Source organism: Pararge aegeria, chromosome 13, assembly GCF_905163445.1.
Source record: "Pararge aegeria chromosome 13, ilParAegt1.1, whole genome shotgun sequence".
NCBI lineage: Eukaryota > Metazoa > Arthropoda > Insecta > Lepidoptera > Nymphalidae > Pararge > Pararge aegeria.
This window is the reverse complement of record NC_053192.1, coordinates 17098871-17122111: the sequence shown is the minus strand read 5'-3', so window position 1 is coordinate 17122111 and position 23241 is coordinate 17098871. Positions and strand designations below refer to the sequence as shown.

At 37.4% G+C, this 23241-nt stretch overlaps 2 protein-coding genes across 4 annotated transcripts in view; one reads left to right on the top strand and one right to left on the bottom strand.

The window, feature by feature from the left end:
- The window catches only part of LOC120629045 (E3 ubiquitin-protein ligase Ubr3), an 86871-nt gene that overhangs the window by 28628 nt on the left and 35002 nt on the right, over positions 1-23241 (bottom strand). The window lies entirely within an intron of this gene.
- Positions 843-21326, top strand: LOC120629046. 3 transcript variants are annotated; one of them, XM_039897787.1, is made up of 10 exons: positions 843-1451; positions 12863-13004; positions 13767-13904; positions 15187-15404; positions 16059-16151; positions 17259-17386; positions 17989-18228; positions 18598-18729; positions 19918-20087; positions 20879-21326. In XM_039897787.1, the coding sequence occupies exons 1-10, from the start codon at positions 894-896 to the stop codon at positions 21055-21057; spliced, it is 1998 nt and encodes a 665-aa protein (XP_039753721.1). In that variant the 5' UTR covers positions 843-893; the 3' UTR covers positions 21058-21326. The 3 variants fall into 3 exon arrangements, with proteins under 3 accessions (XP_039753721.1, XP_039753720.1, XP_039753722.1); XM_039897786.1 differs by lacking the exon at positions 17259-17386 and adding an exon at positions 16860-16987 and having other exon boundaries at positions 850-1451; XM_039897788.1 differs by lacking the exons at positions 843-1451; positions 17259-17386 and adding exons at positions 8195-8728; positions 16860-16987.

Genomic DNA, 23241 nt, shown 5'->3' with positions numbered 1-23241 from the left:
GCAGTGGGCAGCAACCTTGTTTTCTGAGCTGGAGACGATTCCCACAACTGGAGAATGTTTGTTTGATGAACATAGATATTTTTAATGGTCTGGGTGTTTATCTGTATATTATAAGTATTTTTGTGTATTATATTCGCAAAAATATTCATCAGCTATCTGTATATGTATATCCATAACACAAGCGATGTGTTTATTATGTATTATAGTATATAGTCGTAGTATATTTATATTTTTACTCTTATTTTTGTGAAATATCACATTCATTCATTATATTATTCTTGGGTGTGTGTTATTTATTAACCACAATGAAATCGTGAAACGAGTTCTTTGTTAAACATAAATACCTATCCAATGCCATTAGATACAAAAAGCGGACTCGTGAACAAGTTTCGCTAGTCAAGTGAGTCATTCAATCGAACGGTACCCGTCATACAACGCGCTTTGAGCAAAATGGAAGTCCATCTTGTTTATTTAGTTAACTGGCAGTTAAAAATGTTCAGGAACCACTAAACAAGTTGTAACAGATATCAGAGACTATTTAAAAAATGGCGACAATCACAAGTGTTTTTGTTTATTTTATTTGTGATCGCACCCTGTTTATATTTGCGGTTTATGCAAAAGTGAATGTAATGTTACGTCGTTAAATAAAGTTAAAGCAAGCGTTAGTCTAAGTGGAAAAATTCGTAGTGAAAAATATTATATGACTTATCATAATATTTTGTGTTAGTAATTAGTACTTAATTAAACTCGATAATATTAAGTTTCATCTATTACGGGGTCTATACCGTTTTCTTGTCACGAAAATTATTTAAAAAAATATGGAGTGTAAAGTTTAAAAGCTGGCCACCCGGTTGTCTCTCGCGTGCGATCTCAGTGGGAGTCCGTCCGCCGCCATGGCTGTTCGCGCGTGTACCTTTCTCCTGGCGATAGCCCTCGCACACGCGTTCATAGACGAAGCTGTCGACGTCATCAAACTCGGCAAAGAAATAGGCGAGGAAGTGCTGAACTCATGGGACATTTTAGGAAAACCTTTAAATTTATCAGGAGGTGTGGACCTGCCCATTATACGGCGGAGGGAAAGAATAGTTCTGTCGCGATTGGCTCTGATCACCCGGAAGATAGAACTCCTCGAAACGGGGATAGAAAAGACGAATGCTGTGGCGATGCTGTTGGCGAAAGCGGCGGGCAGAGGGCCGAGATTGGAACTGAGGCTGCACGAGATGGCAGATCTGCTTAACCGCGTCGCCTCTGCTGATCGCGAGATGAGGGAGTATGTGCGGCTGCAGAAGGAGTTGGAGCGATCTACGCTGGAGGACTTCGCGGAGTGGTGCGTCTCTCCCGACCGTAGCGCGCTGCCGGGCCTGCTGGAAAGAGTTCATTCGCTGATCGCGCCCCCGCATAAACACTGGTTGGGACGAGGCATTTTAGATCTGGCCCTGGATGATTTGCAGGTTTGGCATGTTAACGTAATGGATAGAAGGGAACGATAGTTGAATAACCGGCATCCTATAATGCACTGAGGTTTATGTTGGTTAAAAATCAGTTGTTTCGCTTTAGATTTTTACCCATCGAAACCTCTCGAGCCTTTGTCAGTTAAACAACCGACATATTTTTAAATCAAAATCGACTAAATTATTATAAGTTGCTCCTTGGCCGTGAAGTTACGATTCTATTATTACGAGTATATTTTTTTCTAACCTCTGTAATAGTAAATTATAGTTTAGAAAGACGAGAAATAGTCCTGTTTTTGATAAACACAATTCCATACAGAAGTCTATGTAGAATTGATAACAGACACGCAATCAACGTGAGAAACGTTAAAAACGTCAACAATTGTCCGTTTTTGTTTGAAAATCAACGTTATAACATCACTTTTGTCGTTCAGAGCAACAGTGTGGTAAATAAACAAGGCAGAGACAATAGTTCGTTTCCTCAGTTTATCATGTTTCATTAAACAAAGTAGGTATTTCGATACCGAGACAGCACGTCCCGCACTTCGCACCCTCACAGGTCTGTCATAAATCGCTGGCAACAGTACGAGTAGCTTTGGAACGCCGCCGGCCTGAGTATGAGGTAGGTAATATAGTTTTTTTTACAAGTTCGTTTATAGAAAAGCTTTTAAACTGCTACCCGATGATTATCATTTATTTATACTCTTTATTTGTACACCACTCGGAAAAACGAGAAATAAAAATACAAACACATGAAGAATGAAGCAGGATACAAAAGGCGGCCTTATCGCTTAAGTAGCGATCTCTGCCAGGCAACCTTAGGATTAGGAAAACTAAAAAGAAAAACGTATAGGTGGGGTACACTGTTTCGTACATACCTACATACGAATAACTACATACTAATACATATTTTAACATACCATAAATACTTAAATAATATGAGTTAGAGTAGATAAATAAATAATAATAGTAGTGTTTATTGAGCGAGATAATGAGCCTTAAAAGCATTTTTAAATATGCTCAGTGACCTCGCCTGTCTTATGTTCAATGGGAGTGCATTCCACAATTCAGTAGCTTTGACAGTGAAAGAACATCTTGTGAATGACCCTAAACAGATGTCAACGGCTACCTGCCATGTTGCCCGACAAAGATTTATAATATCTACCTACTAATATTACGAAACAAAAGAGTTTTTTAGTATGTTTGAGCCCCCCCTAATCTCGGGAACCTTTATTGTTCGATTTAAAATATGTTAATATAAAATACATTTGACCTCCATCTTCGAGTCTACGTAGCTATGAAATAAAAATTGTGAACTTATTTCAATTAAGTTAACTCAATTGTATAATACATATGTCCGGATCGAATTTAACACTTTCTGATTTTTTGAAGTGCGGTTGTAATGGAAAAAATAATTTTGACCTCCCTGGGTCAACGGTGAGCGCTGTGAATTTAAGTAGAAGGTCCCGGGTTCGATCCCGGCAGGGACAATTTGAGAATTTATAATTTCTGAATTTTCTCTGCTCTGGTCTGGGGAGGCTTTGACCGTGGCTAGTTACCACCTTACTGACAAAGATTTGCCGCTAAGCTATTCAGTGTTCCGGTACGATGTCGCGTTCGAAACCGATTAGGTGTATGACTAGTATACTCCCTAACAGGTTAACCCGTTACCATCTTAGACTGCATCATCACTTACCACCAGGTGAGATTGCAGTCAAGGGCTAACTTGTAATGGGATAAAAAACAAAAAAAAATATCTCATAATATTGAAAGTTGTCCAGTAAAGTTACCAGCAGATCGCATGTACCTAATCAATTCAGCAAAGTGTAAGGACCCGTGTCGTGACGTCACAAAGAGTATTAACGGTTACACACGTGACTCATGCACAGTCAGTGTCGGCGGGCGCGAGGTCCTTTCCAGCCTAAGAGATTATAAACTGAGTTTTAATACGAATGGTGAATATGTGTTATTGCGCTTCGAGAGGGTCAACTCGTAATATTTTAGTCTAATTTATATGACAATTATGTGACAAAACGTTAAGGACACGTAAAGGACACTATGAAATTTCGTACATAACTACAAGTCAAAGTCAAATATTTCTTTATTCAAATAGGCACATAGATGACACTTTTGATGCGTTGATTATATACAGTATTAATACAGCAGTGATGGCTATAAAACGAAAGCTACAAGGGTTAAAAACGCGCCCTGGTCTAAGAAAAATCCCACAACAAACTTACGTAACGTAACGTTTACGTAACCCTTACACTATAATAAAACTTTTCAACAAGCTTTCGCTTAATACAAACTTTGAATTTTTAAAAACCTATTTATGTTTTAGCGGTAAAATAATCATAACAAAATTCTAAAACTCTTACGATGAATTTATTTGATGTAGCAACCGAGTTCCGTTAGCTTAAGCTTTTTAAACTTTCGGTCGTGGTTAGAGAGAGATATTGATATCAAGCTAACGACCCTCCACGTTGCTTAAAAGTTGAATGGCGGACATCAACGACAATAATATGTTAGGGAAAATAACCGGAACGGACTACTAGGTACTTATCGGCACAAGGACAACTTTTTTCCGACTGAACGATAAGAGACTAAAAAACATTAATTTCTAGTTGTCAGTTTGAATAACATACATTTGCTAAAGGCAATCGTCACATTCAGAATATCGTTTGATCGACCCTCTTGTCGTTAATAAAAAAAATATAAGGTTGCCTCCTATGCGATATTTGATTAGATAAGGGTGTATTTCGATATATCGGATTTAGGGTTTTCCGGGCTCTGCTCCCTACAACTCCCTTCAAGAAGTAAAAGTTAAATATAATGCGACCCAATGATCCCTGATGATGAGACCCTATAATCCGAGACAAAATGAATAATAACCGTAAGGGGTAATATATATATATATATATATATATTTTATATACACCACCATTGATAAATGAATACCAAAATATGTAAACGATATGCGCATGTCTGGCTCAGATACCGGAGCATCTTTAGGCGATTTTGAATTTCAAAGAAATTGCAAATATTAAAATCTGAAAATGTTGGTCTAATAATCCTGCTTTATAACAGACAGATGTGTCTCGATATACCAATCGAGTAACCCCACTAGCGATCAGCAAGCGTGACTAATAGAGGGTGGGGTCAAACAACTCACAAAGATAAAAATGTTTTGCTATAGAGTTCGTACGTCGCCTATCGCATTCGGGATGTGTATGTGAACAAACACTATCAAACTCAAACCACTCATTGGTAGGTAAGACTACCTACCAATGAGTGGTTTGATTCGGTACCTTTACAGCGCCGTATTGGTCTAGTCGTTTAGACTAGGTTTTATCACGTGGCAAGAGAATACTACGAGGCTAGAATAGTTAGGTTAATGCAAGCTAGGCAAATATAATGAAACGGTAGATGTTCTATATACATTGTTGAAATATCATTATTATCAATTCATAGTCCACCACGTAGTCAAGGTAGGGCATTGGTAGACTTCGCACGCCTTTTGGAACGTCGTGGAGAACAGACATGCATGTTTCCACACGATGTTTTCCGTCACCGTTAAAGTAAGTGATATTCTATGGCATGAATTAAAAAATCACATTACTCCGAAAATTTAAAAGTGCGTGCGAGGATCGACTTTAGTCCCTTCAAAAGGTTGGCCGAAGCGCTTACAACTAGATTCGGTATACCGCTTCTTTGTTTTAAAATACTTTAAAATAAAAAGTAGGTACTGATAAGATCGTTTACGTAATAAGACAAGTTTGAAAAAAAATTGTACAGTATAGGTGGATACCTTTTGAGATAGGCGCTAGTAACCAGTGCATCGTGTAAGTCGGCCAAGTGTATTGCGCGTGCGCAAGTGGTGCATGAATAGCATCGCGGTATCTGTGAGGTCGTAGGTCAGTATTTGACGAGATCGCATTTGTAACTGAATCTCGGACGATAAGATATTATTTTCCAAAATAATTTTATTTTCGGCGAGGAGAATTAAGGGAATTAAAAACGTGCGTTTTCACGATATAAATATAAATATAAATATGTAAAAAATACATTTTCCATTTGCCTTAAATAAACCAAATATATAATTTCAATTACACTTTGCATACATAAATACTGATATAAGTATAGAACAGTAAATCGTTTATGTGATTATGAAGAAATAATAATACTAACGATCTCGTCAGTGACAATAAAAATCGGTTCGTGAGAAAGGAAACTTTAATTTAAAACAATAAACCCTCTGCCTGCTGCCCCACGTGTGCTATATATTTCGGGGAAATCGGTTAATTTTTTTCCGATTATTCAACCGATTTATTCTGCCTGCATCGTCATTATCAACCAATTACCGACTTACTTACGGGGCATGGCTCTGGGTTTAGGCCGTAGTCCGCGTGCGAATTGGTACACGCACTCTGAGAACGCTATGAAAACTCTAAGGCATACAAATTACCTCGCGATTTTTTCCTACATCGTTAAAGCAATTGATATGTTAATTGCTTAAATTAAAAACGCACGTAACTCCGAAAAGAGCTGCGTGCCGGGGATCGATATCGGTCCGCCCGAAAGGGAAGCCGAAGCCTTACTAACTATGCTATCACCGCTCAAAACATTAAACATTAGCATGAAAAAAAATTATTATATACCTATCTAACAGCAGATAGGCTCTTGTGGTAATGAGAGCGGTACACAGTCAACTACCGGGAACTCGGCGACCAAACACGTGTGCTAATGTATAACTTGTTTTGTTTAATAAGCCCTAATTAGTCGAATGACACTGGCCATAAACCGCGCATCATCTTTATTTAACATACAGGGTGTTCCGATTTGAGCCGATTTTAACTAATCTTCAGTTCTTTTTCCTAGCATTATCAAATACGTGTGAAACATGGGTTGACGACCTTCCTGGCACAGTGGTGAGAGCTGTGGTTTCATAAGTGGGAGATTTCGATGCTCGGCGGAATAAAGTCGAGAATTTATAATTTCTGCCACATTCTATGGCTTTCGCCGTGGCTAGTTGTCTTACCGACCAAGACGTGCCGTAAAGCAATTTTGCGTTGCGATACGATACCGCGTAGTACTGATTGAGGGTAGGTCCAATATAACTGCTATGTCACTAACGTTAAAACTTACCACCTGGTGGGGTTGCGGTCGTGGGTCAAGTTGCAGTGGAATAACAAAAATCATCAATACAACTGGTGAATTAACAATAATGTTGACTCAATCTTACTAGTATAAACACGGGTGTTGGTTTGCCGTTTTTTTATGACGCAACGAGCTTTCTGTAATGCCACGACCCTATGCAAGCGAGGCCTAGTAATCGATTGCATGTAAGTGGACGGAAGTTTCTAAGCGATAGATTGCCGCAATCTACGTTCAGCGAGCGCGGCGACGTATTGCTTGTGATTGGAGGATTTATTATTTCTTAAACGTTAACGATTAAAATGTACATAGCTTTTGTCCATAACTAACTTTTATAAACAAATGTGACCTTGAATACGTCTGTCGCTATGACTTATTGTCATAGTAATACCGGAAATCTCGAATAGGGGCACCCTGTACGTTGCTCCCAGTAATAAAAACAATGAGCAGCATGATCCACCGCGCGGCAGTTGGTGACGGCGTCAGCTGACAGTGCATGCGAGCGGCAAATAATATTAACTCTTATACTAATCTGTACCGGCCACTGTGCCACTGCAATATAGCTCTTCGTGCAATGAGATTAAACATACGACCAAGGCAAATGTAGATTGCGGTTAGTTAACAATAGTAACATGCGGGTCAGTAGTGTTGTATGATAGCTTTAAGTCTATATCGATATCGACATAACACATAAGTGGTAAACTTGTATCTGCATTAATATAGTTATATCCATATACCACTAAAACGGTCCTAAACCTATGCGCGATTTAGTGGAAAATAAAATGTAAATGATTTTTTTTATATCTGTTAAAAGTAATTGATAAAAACGAAATCGTTATAAACAGTTGCGAAGACTACAATTTGAGAGAACAACAAAAACGGTGGGAAAGTCCTATCCTCTATGCAGAAGATATACTTGTACAAATAGAAAATGCAAAAAAAAATAATTGTAAGATCCTCTTATTTAATTTCACGGTCTAAGTAACATCCTCTAACTTAAAATATTCTTTGATAACGTTTTTTCGGTTGTACTCAATTAGAGTGAAAGTCGACCGGTAATGGCATCAAGGCTAACGCGCTCGTTTCCTCGTATATCCGCGTTACCATGTACACGAGGTAAACGAACGAGGAAATTGGTAAAACTAGAAACTTAATGCACAACACTGCTATATAGACGTGCCAAATAACATTTACAATACTTTATTCACATAATCTCATATAAAATGTGAGAACACAGAAAAGATTCTTTGCAACCTTCCGACTTGCCGACTGGCCTTTTTACCATAGAAAAAGAAGACTGACGATTTGTTTACACTACATCTAAACAAGAGTCAAAAACAAATAAATATAAATGAAATAAAAGTTAAAATGCTTTAGCTGTGCTACAAAACTAGTAGTATTACACGCTTAAGTTAACTGAATATAAAAAAATTCTGAGATAACCAGCCGTATAATAAGTTCGATTGTCGACACAAGTTGGCACATCTGTCGATGTTCATAAATGTTGCGAACCTGTTATATCGATAAAAGTATTGCTCAGCACTATTGGGGGCACTGCCGACGGATCACGGAGCGACTGTCCCCTCCGCTCTCCGCCAGTAGTCAGTGCGCCTTGGGCCGCGTCGCGAACCGTTCCCTTCAGTATAACGAGCGCTATGAAACACGCGGCGCTGTTTGCGCTGCTGGTGGTCGCCCTCGCCAGCGACCCCACCTCCGTGGACCATATACGCAACAAGTTTTACGACCTCGAGGATAAATTGTGGAGGAACGTCACCAACCCCGAATGGAGCTCGGGCAGCCTCGGCGGGGACGTGGAGTTGACAAAGGCCTTTGTGAAGTTCGACGAGCAAATAGAAGCGTTGCCCAGGCCTCCGCGGCCCCCGTTCGACACTTGGCTGTGGCTCAAGTTCGTGGAGAAGTCTCAAATAATCGAGGGGTATTATAAAAACTTCGTGGAGTTCGCCAGGCGTCAAGCGGTACCGGGGTCGGTGCCGGCCCCGGTGCGTGAATGGCTGGATCTAGCGGAGGGCGTCCTGATGGACCCCAAGGCGTCAGTCGCGCAATCCGTCAGAAAAATACACGATTTGCTGGAACACGGGGACCTGTTCCGTTCTATGATGCAGGTACATTACAATTACGTGGATCGCTATTGTTATTATTGATGGTACTGTTGTTTTGTGCGTATATCAGCGGGTCGCAGCGAACTGCTACATATTCCACCCGAAACCTTTCTCAGTAAACAGGATACCTAACGGAGAGATTTATCCGAGCACACTGGTAGTTCTAAATATAGAAAACATTCCAGTTTTATGCAACGCACAAAAAATACAACTATTCTTGCTCTTGGAGCTTCAATCACCAACCATTTGACACCTATAATCACATTAATATCTACAACAACAAACGTCAGTCCCCGCGATCTACTCAGTTTCACCTTGCCTATGTAACTTTCATTCCTTATTTCAAATACCTGCTAATAATCAACTAATATGTGACCTAAACCTATACCATTTTTGACAACTATCGTGGTTAAGGGATCCTAAAAAATGAGGCACAGGGTTCAAATTTCGGCTCCGGGTAACTCTGGCAGTGCGTCATTTTAGTTGATCTACTATGCGTGTAAGCCGTTCCGGTATGATAAGGGGAGTGGATTTATAAAAAACTGCAATACCACTTTTAGTATGTCTTCACATAACTACCATCAGATAAATCGTTGATAGCTAACTTGTCAAATCATCATCGTGATATATATATATATATTTTAATCCGTTCTCATATAAGAGGGATTTGTGTTCCAACGTAGGTCGCAGAGGTTTAATAACTGTTATCACATTTTAATGCCAATAACCGTGTCACGGACAATATTACATTTATCGCATTATAGTTCAAACTTCCTATTTTAATAAGAATCCAATAAATATCTTTGTAAATAGAAAACAGTCCCTCCACCTTCAATAAATACTGTGATTTCAAGCATATTGATAAAGATTGGCTTATTAACTTTGCTGTTTTTGAAAAAACATTGTTCTTCTAAATTTTTTTTAAATTGTCTTCATTAGAATAACAGTTTAAAGGGAAGCTCAGTTTTATACCCACTGTACGTCGCGGGTCGCCACGCAAGCAGCCAGTTAGGCATTAGACGTTTAACATGAAAAAATTAACCTCCTTTTCTGTGTTTCAAATCAATAACGCAAGTCTTTTGAAATTTAAAACTAGAATTCTCCGCCTTTGTTGTCAAGTTCACGCCTTTATATCTACATCAAATACAAAAGACACGGCTAACAACGGTAGGATATTATAATTTAGAAACGTCCGCTTAGCATTCAGTTAAGGGCATCGGAAAGTGTGACAACAGAGGTGGAACGAAGCGACGCCGCCGGCTGTGTTTGGATGGCAGTCAGTGATTAAATATTATTATTGTAGCTACGTTTAATCTTTTGCTGACAAGGTGTGGGTGTGGGTGTGGGTGTTTGTGTGTGTGTGTGTTAATTTTCGACAACACAACTTGATTTTAGGCTTAGAGTTGTTGAAAGGACGGACGATATCCCAGAAAAACAAACTGTATCAAAGGGATTTCTCAAAAGACCTAATAAATGTGAACGAAGAACGCGTGCAACAGCTTGTAATAGGAATAAAAGTATCTTAATCTTAAACAATTATCGATTGCAATATGCTATCGGAGGTAGTTTAGTTAGTTATATATATGCATCATAAAGTTAGAACTATATTTGCGTAAAAACAACTCATTACCACAACAGATGTAGGTATGAATGCAGATAATGTGAGCATGCGAATGATACACTATTATCAAAAGTGTATGAATATATAAAGACAAATACAAACGTAACGTAACGTAACGTACATACGTTTATTTTTAATAACAGCTCGACCGATTTCGATAAAATTTAAAACGGACCTGGAAAGTATTCCCTTTAAAACAAAAACAGAATTTTTCAAATCGGTTCAGGCGTCTACGAGTAATCGGGTAACATACATAAAAAAAAAGATTCCGACGAATTGAGAACCTCCTCTTTTCAACGAACGCGAACGAAAGTTCCCCAGCTAGCAATAAATGTAAACAAAGCCACATCAGCTGAACGTTAAAACGTGATGTATATAATATTCTCACACACGCCTTATAAGTAATCCATCTTATACAGCGAAACATTCTATATAAGTTACGAAGCCGAGTAAATGCTTTAGTTGAGTCAACGGCAGAAATCAGGCCGTCATTGCGAAACTAATCGTCACTTCCTTTTAACGTGATTAACAAACAGATGTTTTGGCGTTAAAATATTAGATACTAAGGATTACATGTATGATGCAAAAGCTTGGGTATGAATTGCTCTCACTTCATAGCTCAACATTAACTAGACTGTGAGATGGTGATAACAAAAAAAACCTGGCCAAGTTTGTTGTGGGCTCTTCTTAGACCAGGGCTCGTTTGGAACCCTTTTAACTTTAGTTTTAAGTTAACGAATGTAGTAATGTGTATCACCATCCCTAACATTAGTGTAACATGTTAAATGTATGAACGCTGCATAAGTGCCTGTGATAAGGTCTACATGAATAAAAATTTGATTTTGTTGTTGCCCGCGTTCTGCGCCCGGTGTAATTACGGTTTTTTTAAAAACCCGTGGCAACCGCTGGTTTCCCTGGGATAAAAAGTAGCCATGTCCTTTGAACTAATTCTTTGCCGAAAACCTCAAGTTGTTTGGTTGCATAGTTAAGGCGTGAAGTAAGCACAAACAAAGTCTTTAGCATTCATAATATTAAAAGTAGGAATTGATCAACAGAACCCAGTTGAATGAATTCACTTTAACTGTAAAGTTTCACCACCACACATTGTTGACAAGGAATCCTTTATTCATGCGAGCGCTGATAAATTAATCAATATTGAAGAATTCATTGGAATAAAATACATTTACATAGGCAGTTCTCGCATACTCTGTTAGCTGGTATTTGTATCGCATAGCATAACTCTTTCAAGGAAACGCGTAATACATACAGAAATATAGAAAATAATAGGGAAAGAATTCGACAAGAACGTGACTCAAGGGCAGTGGCGTGCAGTCTTCATTTTAAATTATTTGCATACCCTGTGCATACCCTCTATGCACGCCACTGCATCAAAGGCGTCCTTTCCAATATGTCTAATATGATTGGTCCAATTCTGCAAACGACTCCTCTCTGCTTCATTGCAAACGCATGCTTATGTATAGACCAGTTGAATTGTTTGGAAATGAAATTGAATACATTAACGAACCGCGTTTACATAACACGGTATCTTCAACGCGAGGGACAAAACCACAAATATTAATAATATGATGTAAACATCAACGATAGTAGTAATATTATGTCGATAAATATATTATCGTCTCCAGCCTACGCTGAATAAAGATGAGAACGATAAGAGCGTGCAAATTTATGTTCCAAATTAGACTGATGAATTGAATGAAGAATTAATTATCTTTTGGAAAGTCTAAAATCCAATCTTATATGTTGCACATCCTGCCAGAATCACTTATAAGAAAATATAAAATTCAAATATATTTTTTTAATTTGGCAAAAGAAAGATCATCAGAATTGCAGTAATTGCACTTTCATGGGCAAACAACGGCGACCGACCGAAATATTCATAACGGTATAAGAAGTGGAACACAAGAATTTAGAATAATAAAATAAAATGAGTCAAGGCTGCTGGCTAAAGAGTTGTGATTTCTGAATATTTTGTGATTCTTGCAGATGTGTAAAAAATGTATCATCATATAGGCCTTTTTAAATATAAAAATAAATATACCACGACAATACACACATCGCCATCTACCGCCAATGTAGGACTAGCTTGTGTTATGGGTACTGAGATTACGAATAATATACATAAACACTTAAAATATACAGGTAAACACCCAGACAGTGAAAAACAATCATGTTCATCCCACAAACATTGTCTAGATTTGGGGATCAAACCCACGGCCTTAGACTCAGAATCTAAGAAAGCTGCCAATCAGCCGTCAAATAACAATTTTCATAATAACAATAAGCTTTTATATTACCAATACGTGTACTAATGAGTAACAAATGACATTTATAAAAAAATAAAAGTCAAGAGTTCATTGGGAAACCCAATAGGCCTCATCCTCCTCTAATGAAGTCCCATATGGAAAACTTCTTTGTCTTCATCTATGGAGGACTTTTCCTTATGGGATAAAATTCAAGGGCATCCTCGTTGTAACTTTCAATTAACTGGTTTCTAGGAGGAGCACCCTGACTTATGCGAGCTGCAACTCTCGCCCCATCAGCTCATCTACGATATGTACAACACGATATCGCTCACTGAAATCAAGGGATACGCCATGATGCAATTCTCGTGGATGCTGCTCAGGATATACGGCAAAGGTAAAACAAAAATGTGTTGTGATTCACTCATCTGTATAGTAATGTCCAAACAATCTTTGCTGCTCGATTTAACTTTTATGAGTGAAAGTGCGTCAGTAAATTAAGCTAAACGTGCATCTTTAAAATATTCCACTGAATACACTCAACTTTCAACAGTCTTAAACCATAATCAAACGACATTAATATTGTTGATTTAATGACTATGCCTAGTTTATGCCGTAATTTGTATTAGTCAGCTAATAGGCAGCGGAAATACGACTGACAATAGGTACTATTGATAAAGCATTATTTTTATGTTATTTAATTGAATCAATTGATTGAAATATCTATATAATATACAAACTTCAATTTTAACTAAGACGATAAAGCAAACATTACTTATCTAGCAAAACCGCAACCTTCTAAGTTGTCTATAAACATTTACATCTATTCCGATTGCAGAGATAATTACTATTATTGCGATAACATTGCAATAATTTCAGCTGCGCTTATTAGCACAATATTGCTTGGGCTTTCTGAAAATTGCTTAAACGGGATGATTACGCTGCGAAACTATATTTATAATAGTTTTGATACTAACATTTGACATTATCTAAATAAATATTGTTTTAACTCACGAACAATTTAGGATTGACGAATAGGAGTGATTGCAATTATGACATCAGTTGCAAAGAGGCTCGCACAATAACTTCAAATAAGTATTAGAAAAAAAAAACCGTAACCGTAATCTTATAACTATAGCAAAATGTACAATAATTTCAGGCAACTTTACGCAAGAAGCAAGTTTGACAAGGCAAAGGTATGGAGAAAGGACATCTCGGACGGCTGCCGCTGCAAGGGCCGCTTTGGCCATAGCCAGGAGGGATTTGTATCGATGCGACCCCCCAGAGCATAAGATAGGTAAACTGGGAGATTAATTATGAACTAAGATATGGTTCGTACTTATATTATAAATACGAAAATTTGTAAGGATGGATTGAAGGATGCTGGTTAACTTTTTCACGCAAAACTACTGAACCAATTTTACTGAAATTTTGAATGGAGATATTAAATTTATAAAAAGCAAAAAAAAAGCCGCGGGCAACAGAGGGTAGGACTTCGATTTCACTTACGGGGGCCGAGTTCGAGTCCCAGCACCTTTAACATTAAAATATCACTTGCTTCAACGGTGAAAGAAAACATTGTGAGAAAACTTGCATGCGTCCACCAATCCGCATTTGGCCAGCGTTGTGACTCGTGCTGTAGCTGGGTTGATATGATGATGATAATGATCGTAAGAGATGGAACAAGTCAAACTTAATAAAATTGACGCATTATGGAGTGGACATTTGCTAAGGCTTTTATACGCCTGCAGACTCGAAAAAGTTACGCTGATGTATTCAGTTAAGCGGGGATACCCACATTTTCTATGAAAGTTAGTAGCCGTTGCATATTTCTCCGCGACTGGAAGCTAGTTTTAGCACCTAATATTCCAGCTTGATTTATACAAAAACTTATTTACTTTATAAGTATATACACCTTATTGTGCTGTTGTATTTGTATCTCTGTAAATTTTCTCTGTGGTGTACAATAAAAGTGTATTCATTCATTCATTCATACAGATTTTTTTGTGTAAAACACAGTGGGGTTACGTGATATTACTTAGAGCTCATATATATATTATGAAAAAAGAGTAACACTACTATGTATGGCTTTTACTTACATTTGTAAGTAACCTAACTAACCTTCAAAAAAATGTAATGTGTATTGTGAAAAATTTTGTTGAATGGTGTTAATTCCTGTATGTTCTTAATTATTATAATAATAATAATATCGTTTATTTCTTTCATCAAAATTGTACATATAATAAGTTGACGAACGGACTATCCTAGCTAGATCTTATCTGTATTAAGGATAACCAGCCCTCGCACCCGGAACATACATAGACAGATTGAAATTAAGACATTATGTAGCTTTAATTGTAAAAAAAATAAAGGAAATAATATTATACACACAAGGGTGGAAATCATTTGTTAAAATAATATTATATCAGGACTCCTTTTTTTTCAAATCAAGTCTGTCTGTCTGTTGTAAATCTAAGTTTTTTTTTTTTACATTAATTTCTTAAGCAAATTTTTTTTTTCTTTGTTTAAATAATTCGGTACCTTGTTTTAATTGAATATTTTTTTAATAATATTTCCAGGAGAAACGTACGAGGAGGTGACTCGTTTACTGCAAGGCTACATAGAGAACGAAGTTGACATGAACAAGGACAACACGTGCAGAGAGGACTGCGCACACTACACCTTGGCGGAACACCACACATGTTTCAAAGACCAGTTCTGCGCTAAACAAACGGCTTGCAACGGCAGAATCATCGACTGCAAATACATAGACTCGGACATGTGGGTCTGCAGAGCGGTAAGCACCGGAAGCATGTTTTAATGCGCTTTTATTAGCTTCAGACGTGTTACGACATGTTAGTATGTCACGGAATCTTTGAACACGATTGTGGCCCCCTTCAAATTAATAAGTATGCCGAAATTTGGCATACTTATTAAGGGCCGATGACAATCCAATATTTTAAACAGTTTGACCCGTTAACTTAACTAGGATAATCAGGAGTAACGATTTTCTGTTTTCCTGAGACCCGAAGTGTCTGCGTCAAGACCAATAAGGAATACTCATTCCACGGATAAGTTACCGACTGTGCTTAAGATAAAATTTTCGGAGAGGAAACCTGAGAACCGCCTATCTCATACAGGCGTTTTTTTTTTAGGATTTTTAAAATGTTATTATTTTTATTAAGAGAAATCTTGTTAATCAGGTCAAACTTCAGTTGCATGGGTCTTTGCTTCATAACTTTCATTTGTGACCATTCTTGGTGTATATTGTACGCTCCAGGATCTTACGGACGGACGACGATTGCTATGCTGCTAATTAAAGCGATTTATATACTTTACGGGGTTACGGAAACTGTGTAACATCCGCGAGTTATTTTAATATTGGAAGTTATAAAAAAAAAAACCGTACTAATGGCATTATTATATTCTCAAGTACGAATTATAATTTCAGGGGAAAAACAGCAATCGCCGATACGAATGGATCGAATATGAAAACGGTAGAACATTGGGAAAAGCCGGCAGTTGCACACGTGGTACGACAAAGGTAATATCCTGCAATTACCTGTCTCATAATGTAAAACAAAACAATAATCTATACAAACAAAACGGGGAGGAAGTGAAACTAATAGTGGAGTTGAGATTTACTGTGCAATTTTAAATATCAATTACGAGAATACCATAGCAAAAAAAAAAAAAAATTTCAACCACGATACTAAGAAACTGTGAAAAATTTCTTTATCCTTTCACTAATTAAACAATAAGTAGACCCACAGGGTAATTACGTATCTCACAACAGGCTTGCGACAGACGATCTTTGCTGCCAAACATCACTTTTGCATACAAAATAAATACAAAAGTGTCGTTTGACAGCAATGATTGCAGGATTTACGCCTGTCGCGAGATACGTAATTACCCTGCCGTTTTGATAATTTTATATATCACATTTTGATTAGTAAAACAGGACACAAAAGGTATTTGTAAACGGTAATATTATTTATGACTCTCAGAATTATTAGATTTACAAATTAGTACTAATCAAACAAATCTTGTTATCGCGAGTATTCGCTATGTTTATCTTAATTAAGGTCATTCTATAAGGCCAGTGGATCCATCGAAGAAACTGCGTAGTAATGAATTATTATTATGAACGTTGTTTATTTATTAACAAATTGATTTGCTTGCTCTTTTATAGTGTTTAGTAAGTAAGTGTGTGTTTAACCGAGTGACAATTCTCAAACTGTGCTCCCTCCAGGTCGATTCCTGGTGGCGTTGGTTATTCTGGCACTGTTCCTATTGCATGTGCCTCTGCGACGAACCCGGACCCATGTCACACCGTTATTTCAGCCTTTGGGCCTCCACATCAGACGTCAAAAACAACAAGTCAGTCCCTTGGATTATGGGACACCCGCACACATTTAATTAAGGGATCTTATGTTTTGTAAAAAATCCGGAATCAGAGTCAATACAATGATACTCCGCCCTACAAAAGACCTATGGCCAGAAGTGGACTTGAAATACTTAAATTTCAGAAAGTAAAATAAAAGTCAAAATCATTCAAATGTTGTCTATGGACTTAACCCCGTCGTTTCAAAAAGTTTCCTTTTTTGTTTGTTGATGCAGTGTTAAAAACATCAATTTTTTTCCTCCAAAGGTGGACTCCTGGTGGAAATGGAACCTCCTTCACTGCTCATACTGCATGTGTCTTTGCGAAGACGATATCGGATCCTCTGAACGTACTTTCAGCTTGCGAGAAGTTATAGCTGATATTACCAACAACAAGTAATTTAAATATGACTCCGGGATAAAGATCACTTCTTCTTGGCGCACATAGAATTTTACGTATCATAGCGTAATAGGATTAAATTAACATCTTCATATATGGGATTTATGGGATATATTGATCTTTCTTATCAGCTTTTTAACCTCTAACGATACAGAAGCAGTCGACGCTTTTCTTCTTTGTGGCTGAAACTCACTTTCGGATAGACCGAATTCAATGTCGTTTTTTGTTTAAAAGTTACTTTGACAAGTGACTCTTTAAGAGACGTTAGTGCAATTACGATTTTAGGCTTTTTGAATCATTTCAGTAAAGACTTATTAGCTTGACCCAGAAATTGATTGAAGTATTTCGCTGAAATCGGTCATTCAATCAATACAAATAAATTAAAATTAGTTCTTCCGAAAAAAAAAAAAAAAAACTAATCGTTGATATACATATAGACATGTAAGGTATTATGTAAATTTATAGTTTAATACTCGTAGATGTAAATTCTCAGCTTCTCGTTCTAACATATGGCATGGGTGTGCGGGTGTGCGGGTGTCCATTATTCGTATGACGTTCCACATTAACGCAGTTTCTTTAATAAAAATTCCGCTTTCAGGGTAGTGACCGGACTACGGCTTGTTAAACACGGCCGAGTTTTCCACCTTCAGATAAGCGAAGGAACTTTAGGCGAGAGGGGTTCGATCACACCTGGCAGCTGGGTACCGTTACAGAAGTTCGACATTTCAGATCCCGGTATTAGGGATGGAGAAGACTACCATACGTTGTCCTACGAGAAAAGGGCTATCGACTTGGACGAGTTGGATTCGCCGACTGGATACATCCTAACCGGTGTCAGGTGATTAATATATTAGTAGTTACATTCAATACATTTGAGTCACTAGCTGTGTAGCAATCGGCCAGCTAACTATACGTTTTACAAAACTTGCTATCTTATTAATATTTATGTATTAGTATTCAGTCTGTAGTTAACAAATTTCAAAAGGGAACTTATATACACAAAGAAGCATACCCATCAAGTTAATGAAATGTTCTTTTCCCTTAACCCACGTTATTCTTGCGTCGGAAAAAAATGTCTTCTTTAAACATGAAAACAGAATTGTTGTTTTGGCATACTTTTTACGACCGACTTGAACCCTGTGGGTTTGCTTTTGTTGTCAAAATGAACAACAAACAAAATATAAATTTATATAAAAATTTATTGTAGATTCCGCATGATCGGTGCACATTTGCACTTCGAGATACGATCAACGCCTTTTAACTACACCACTGGCAGATTAGCGCCCGACAGAAGTCAGTGGATTAGTAATGACAACACGGAGGGCGCAGACGTACCGCGGTAAGTTATATTTATGTATGACTAGCGACTAGCCTCGCTTTCGCACGGGTGCAATGTAGAACTAATGTGAAACATTTTGGACTAACTGACGTTTGCATTCTTCTTCTTCTTCTTTTGATTTATGGCTTTTCGTAGTGTCAAAACAGCACAAGACGTTAGCATTGTAAGAGCACATAACTATTTGTTTTGACATCTCATTACAAATTTTCGAATTGCTTGGGTTCGGACGGCCGATTGGCGCAGTGGACGGCGACTCTGCTTTCCAAGACCGTGGATTCGATTACCACTGGAAAATGTTTCTGTGTTTTACATCAATGTTTTTTTAAGTGCCTGGGTGTTTATCTGTATTTAATAAGTATTCGTGTATATTATTCATGAGTCATCTTAGTACCCATTACACTAGCTACGCTTACTTTGGGGCTAGATGGCGATGTGTGTATTGTCATAGTATATTTATTTATTTCTTTTCTACATGTATAAACATAAAGACATATAAACCTTCCTCTTGAATCACCCCATCTGTTGCTGAAAATTGCAATAGTTTAAAAGACCTAAGTGTACAAACGGCGGGAGCGACTTACTTTTGTACTATGTAAAGAAGATAGATTAGGTATTTCACTACTAATATTTAAGATATATCCATTGTTATTTACAAATATATTATTCCGTTGAAGCTTTTTTTATTCAGGGAGTCGTTTTTTAATGAAATCGTTATAAAACCGTAGTTTATGAACTAAGTCCAGCAGGTTCGTCCTGTGGTTGAGATTATGATTATGATGAGCTTCACTACTCAAGTTCTCGACTTAAGAATACTGCTTTCTTTTTATCGGCTTCGCACGCTTAGGATGCGTTTTAGTGATAAGGCCGCCTTTGCATCCTAGCACTAAGTACTATTACTGTTTTCTATGTGTCTTTCCTATTAGATTGTGTTGCAATAAAGTTTTTCTATTCTATTCAATTATGATACAATGACTGTTAGGCAAACAAATCGCGTCGGAGTTTGTGTTCTCTTAAATACGTATTTGTTTTAAAGTAACCAGACTTTAAAATGCTGCACATCCCTTTCAGAGTGAAAGTTTTTGACACTTCCGGCGGGAATTACAGCTGCGTATAGAGATACTCGTCTGTTGATGATTGCCTTATTTTCGTTAGGATGATACTTTTAATTTTACTACTGTTCGGTTTCAGGTCTCGGTTGGAACTGATCAGACCGGACATACCGACGCGCAGTGCCACGCCTCTCCCCGTGGACTCGAAGCACGACCAATACGTAGAATTTACACACAGCGACTTTGACGCAGACGCGGCGCAGAGCACCGTGCCGTTTATAGACATCCAGCCACTTGAGCCTATCAAAGGTACGTATATTATTTTGAGCCAGGTGATGCCTGCAACAGCCGTGTGCGTTTATTTGGTCCCCGCGGTCACTAATGGCTTTCCGGACTTGAATATATCCATCACCAAAATGCAATTTTTCCTTCCTTATGTGATGACAATAACGAATAATATGTTGATTTAAAAATTCCTGGTTATTTACTATAAGATAAAGAAAATCCAAATAACTTTTCAAATTTGTTTTCATAATGTATATTATTAATTTAAATATTCTTCAGTCATCTTAGTACCCATAACACAAGCTACGCTTACTTTAAGGCTAGATGGCGATGTGTGTATTGTCGTAGTATATTTATTGTTATTTGATTGCCTCTTAAATAAAAGCAATATGACTGACTGACTTTCTGATCTGTCAACGCACATCTCAATCCACTGGACGGATTGAACTGACATTTTGCCTATAGATAGTTATTATAACGTAGGGGGCCACTAAGAACGCGTATTTCAAATTTCATCTCTTAAGTCGTCAAATAAAAAAAATATGGGTTTTTTTTCATGAGCGTGGAGTAGTTTAACCAGAATAACATATGAAGATATTTTTAATATTTTCTATTTTGTCTCAAATTTTAATAAAGAACTTATAAAACCTTACTGCAAATTATTGGTTTAGGTAACTAGTCAGAAATTTCGTCAAGAATAACATTTTTTTTTCTGTGTTAAAAACGGCATAGATTTAATAAATAACATAATTTCTTTAAAACTCATTTTGTGTAACTCAGCATTTAAATGAGAAAAACTGTTTGTTATTCCGCAGGTACAGCGCTAATAAGTGGTGCGGGTATCATCCACCGAGGCGCGCACGGTACAGGCGGGTTCATAGCGGCGAAGCTCTTCACTTACGACTACTCGCGCCACGTTAAGGCAGAGTCACCGCCACCGATTGTGGACATAGAGGCAGAAAAGGAGTTGGTGCTGCCCGCCAATCGCTTTTAGTTTAATTTAGACTATTGTCATACGTGTAATGAGTACGTGGTGGGTCAAATCGACAAGGCAACGAATGAATCGGAGTCGCTCTACTGCCCTAGATGCCTGCGGTAGACCGGTTCGGCTTTGCTCGCTCGCCGCCTCCTCAATGAGTACACAAACAAGTGGACTCCCTATAAACTCATTAAACATATGCTCATGATATAACTAAGTAATTAATATACTCATCTCAAATGTAGCATAGGTTATTTGAAAAATAAATTTTTGATTTAAGTGTGTGTGTGCTGTTTTATTTCCCCATCGAAGAATAGCACGCCGGAGATCCAATTGACACGCAGTAGGTAGAGTATATTGTGTTTAATAACAGATAATACTTTTTTATGATTTTTATTAGTGTTTTAATATAAAAAGCATCTCTTGTTACAAACGTGTCTCATTGTAATATGGACCTTTGAAAAAGTAGATTGAAACTGCAACTTTTCCTACTAGATGACGCTACAGTCGCTATAAGACTAATATGAAAGGCATATACTAATTTCGGCATCGACGGTAGAAGAGCCTTAGCTTAATTGGTAAAAGCGCTCAGGCCGCGATTGCCCGAGAGTCGCAGGTTCAAATCCTGTTGGTTCCGAAATTTTTTATATGCATTTTAAATTTATCAAATAGATAATACTAGTTTTAAAGCTCGCATTTGCCCACACTTCTGCAGTCACTCTTGGCGGAACGTTTGTAAAATAATGAATATTCGGTTGTACAGAATTTGTAATTCTAAATCAAGTACCATTAGGTCCATCAATCGTATTGTGTTCACTTTATGATTATTATTTTCGATCATATTATCAGCCCATTGAGTTTATTTAGAAACAATATTTGAATATAAGAGGAATGTTCTCAATGTTTGAATTACCTTTCGAGAATCCTTTTCTTGTACCTACACACTACGTTGTCAAGCGCGATTATGATCTTGAAGTCCCTAGCAATAAAATAATTAAAAATGAAAAAGCAATACCAAATTTTTTATAATTTGGTGACGTCACAATATTATTAAAAGATAGTCGATGAATTAATAGCATCACTACTAAATTTTATTAATTATAGAAAACTAGTTTTTTAGGAAAATTGTTCCGGTAACGTAGTTCCCTTGGGGATTCGAGTTTTTGGATTTTTTTCTAGGGCAAGAAGTATCCTATGCTACTTTTCGTCTAACTCTATACCAAAAATCAAGTTCCACAAATACTATCTGAAGTCCCGGCACCCCGTAATGTTGATTCTAGCCAAATAAAGGTCAACCAAGGATTCCTGCTAGCGACCATCTCGGACATGTCGTGCAATAGCCGCTGCTCCGCGGAGGGAGGTGAATACAAATATTCCTAACCACTGTAAAACGCCGTGTTAGCATCGACCCACAAGCCTATTGGTTGTGAACTGGTTTTACTAACGTCAATCGAGGTTACCTCGGAGCGTAGAAATGCAGAGTTGGGCAAAATGCATGTAAGCAAAAACTGTTTATGTAACAAGGAAACCGTTTAGCACGTAATAGCATAGCATTTTGATATCTTAAAAAAACCTAGACCTAATTGCAGAGCAACCTACGAGGTCCAGTTTCATTTTCAAACGCATCCGCAAATATTATACGCACCAGGGCGGCCTGGGACATTTTCTTGCTTTTAGCATTTCTATACCCGTCGAACAAACAAACAATATAACTATTTGAATAATTTAAAAAGGAATTTGCAGGTACATAATCAATCTTAATTATAAAACTATTTCATTGTCAAATTAACCAAAAGTAAATAACAGTTAGACACACAGCCTTGCGGACTTTTTTGTAGATAATAATGATTACTTTAAACAAGCAGTACATTATTTCTTGTATCATCAATCAATTTCACGGTGTACGCTGGTAGATTTAAGTCGATATGACATCTTTAACAAACTACGTCATATCGTCAGCTTATTTACAGAAAACCATACTAAAATATACACTAAAACCTTTGCATTAGTGAAAACCGTTGGAAAATCCGTTAGGTAGTTTTTCAATTTTTCGCACCCAGACAGACAGATAGACAGACGCGGCGGGGGACTTTGTAAAACAAAGTAATTAATATGTAATGATTGTAATACAATTTTTATTAATAAATTAGTTTTTAAGTAGGCTTATAATTTTTTGCCCCTCTTGGTTGTAAGCAACTG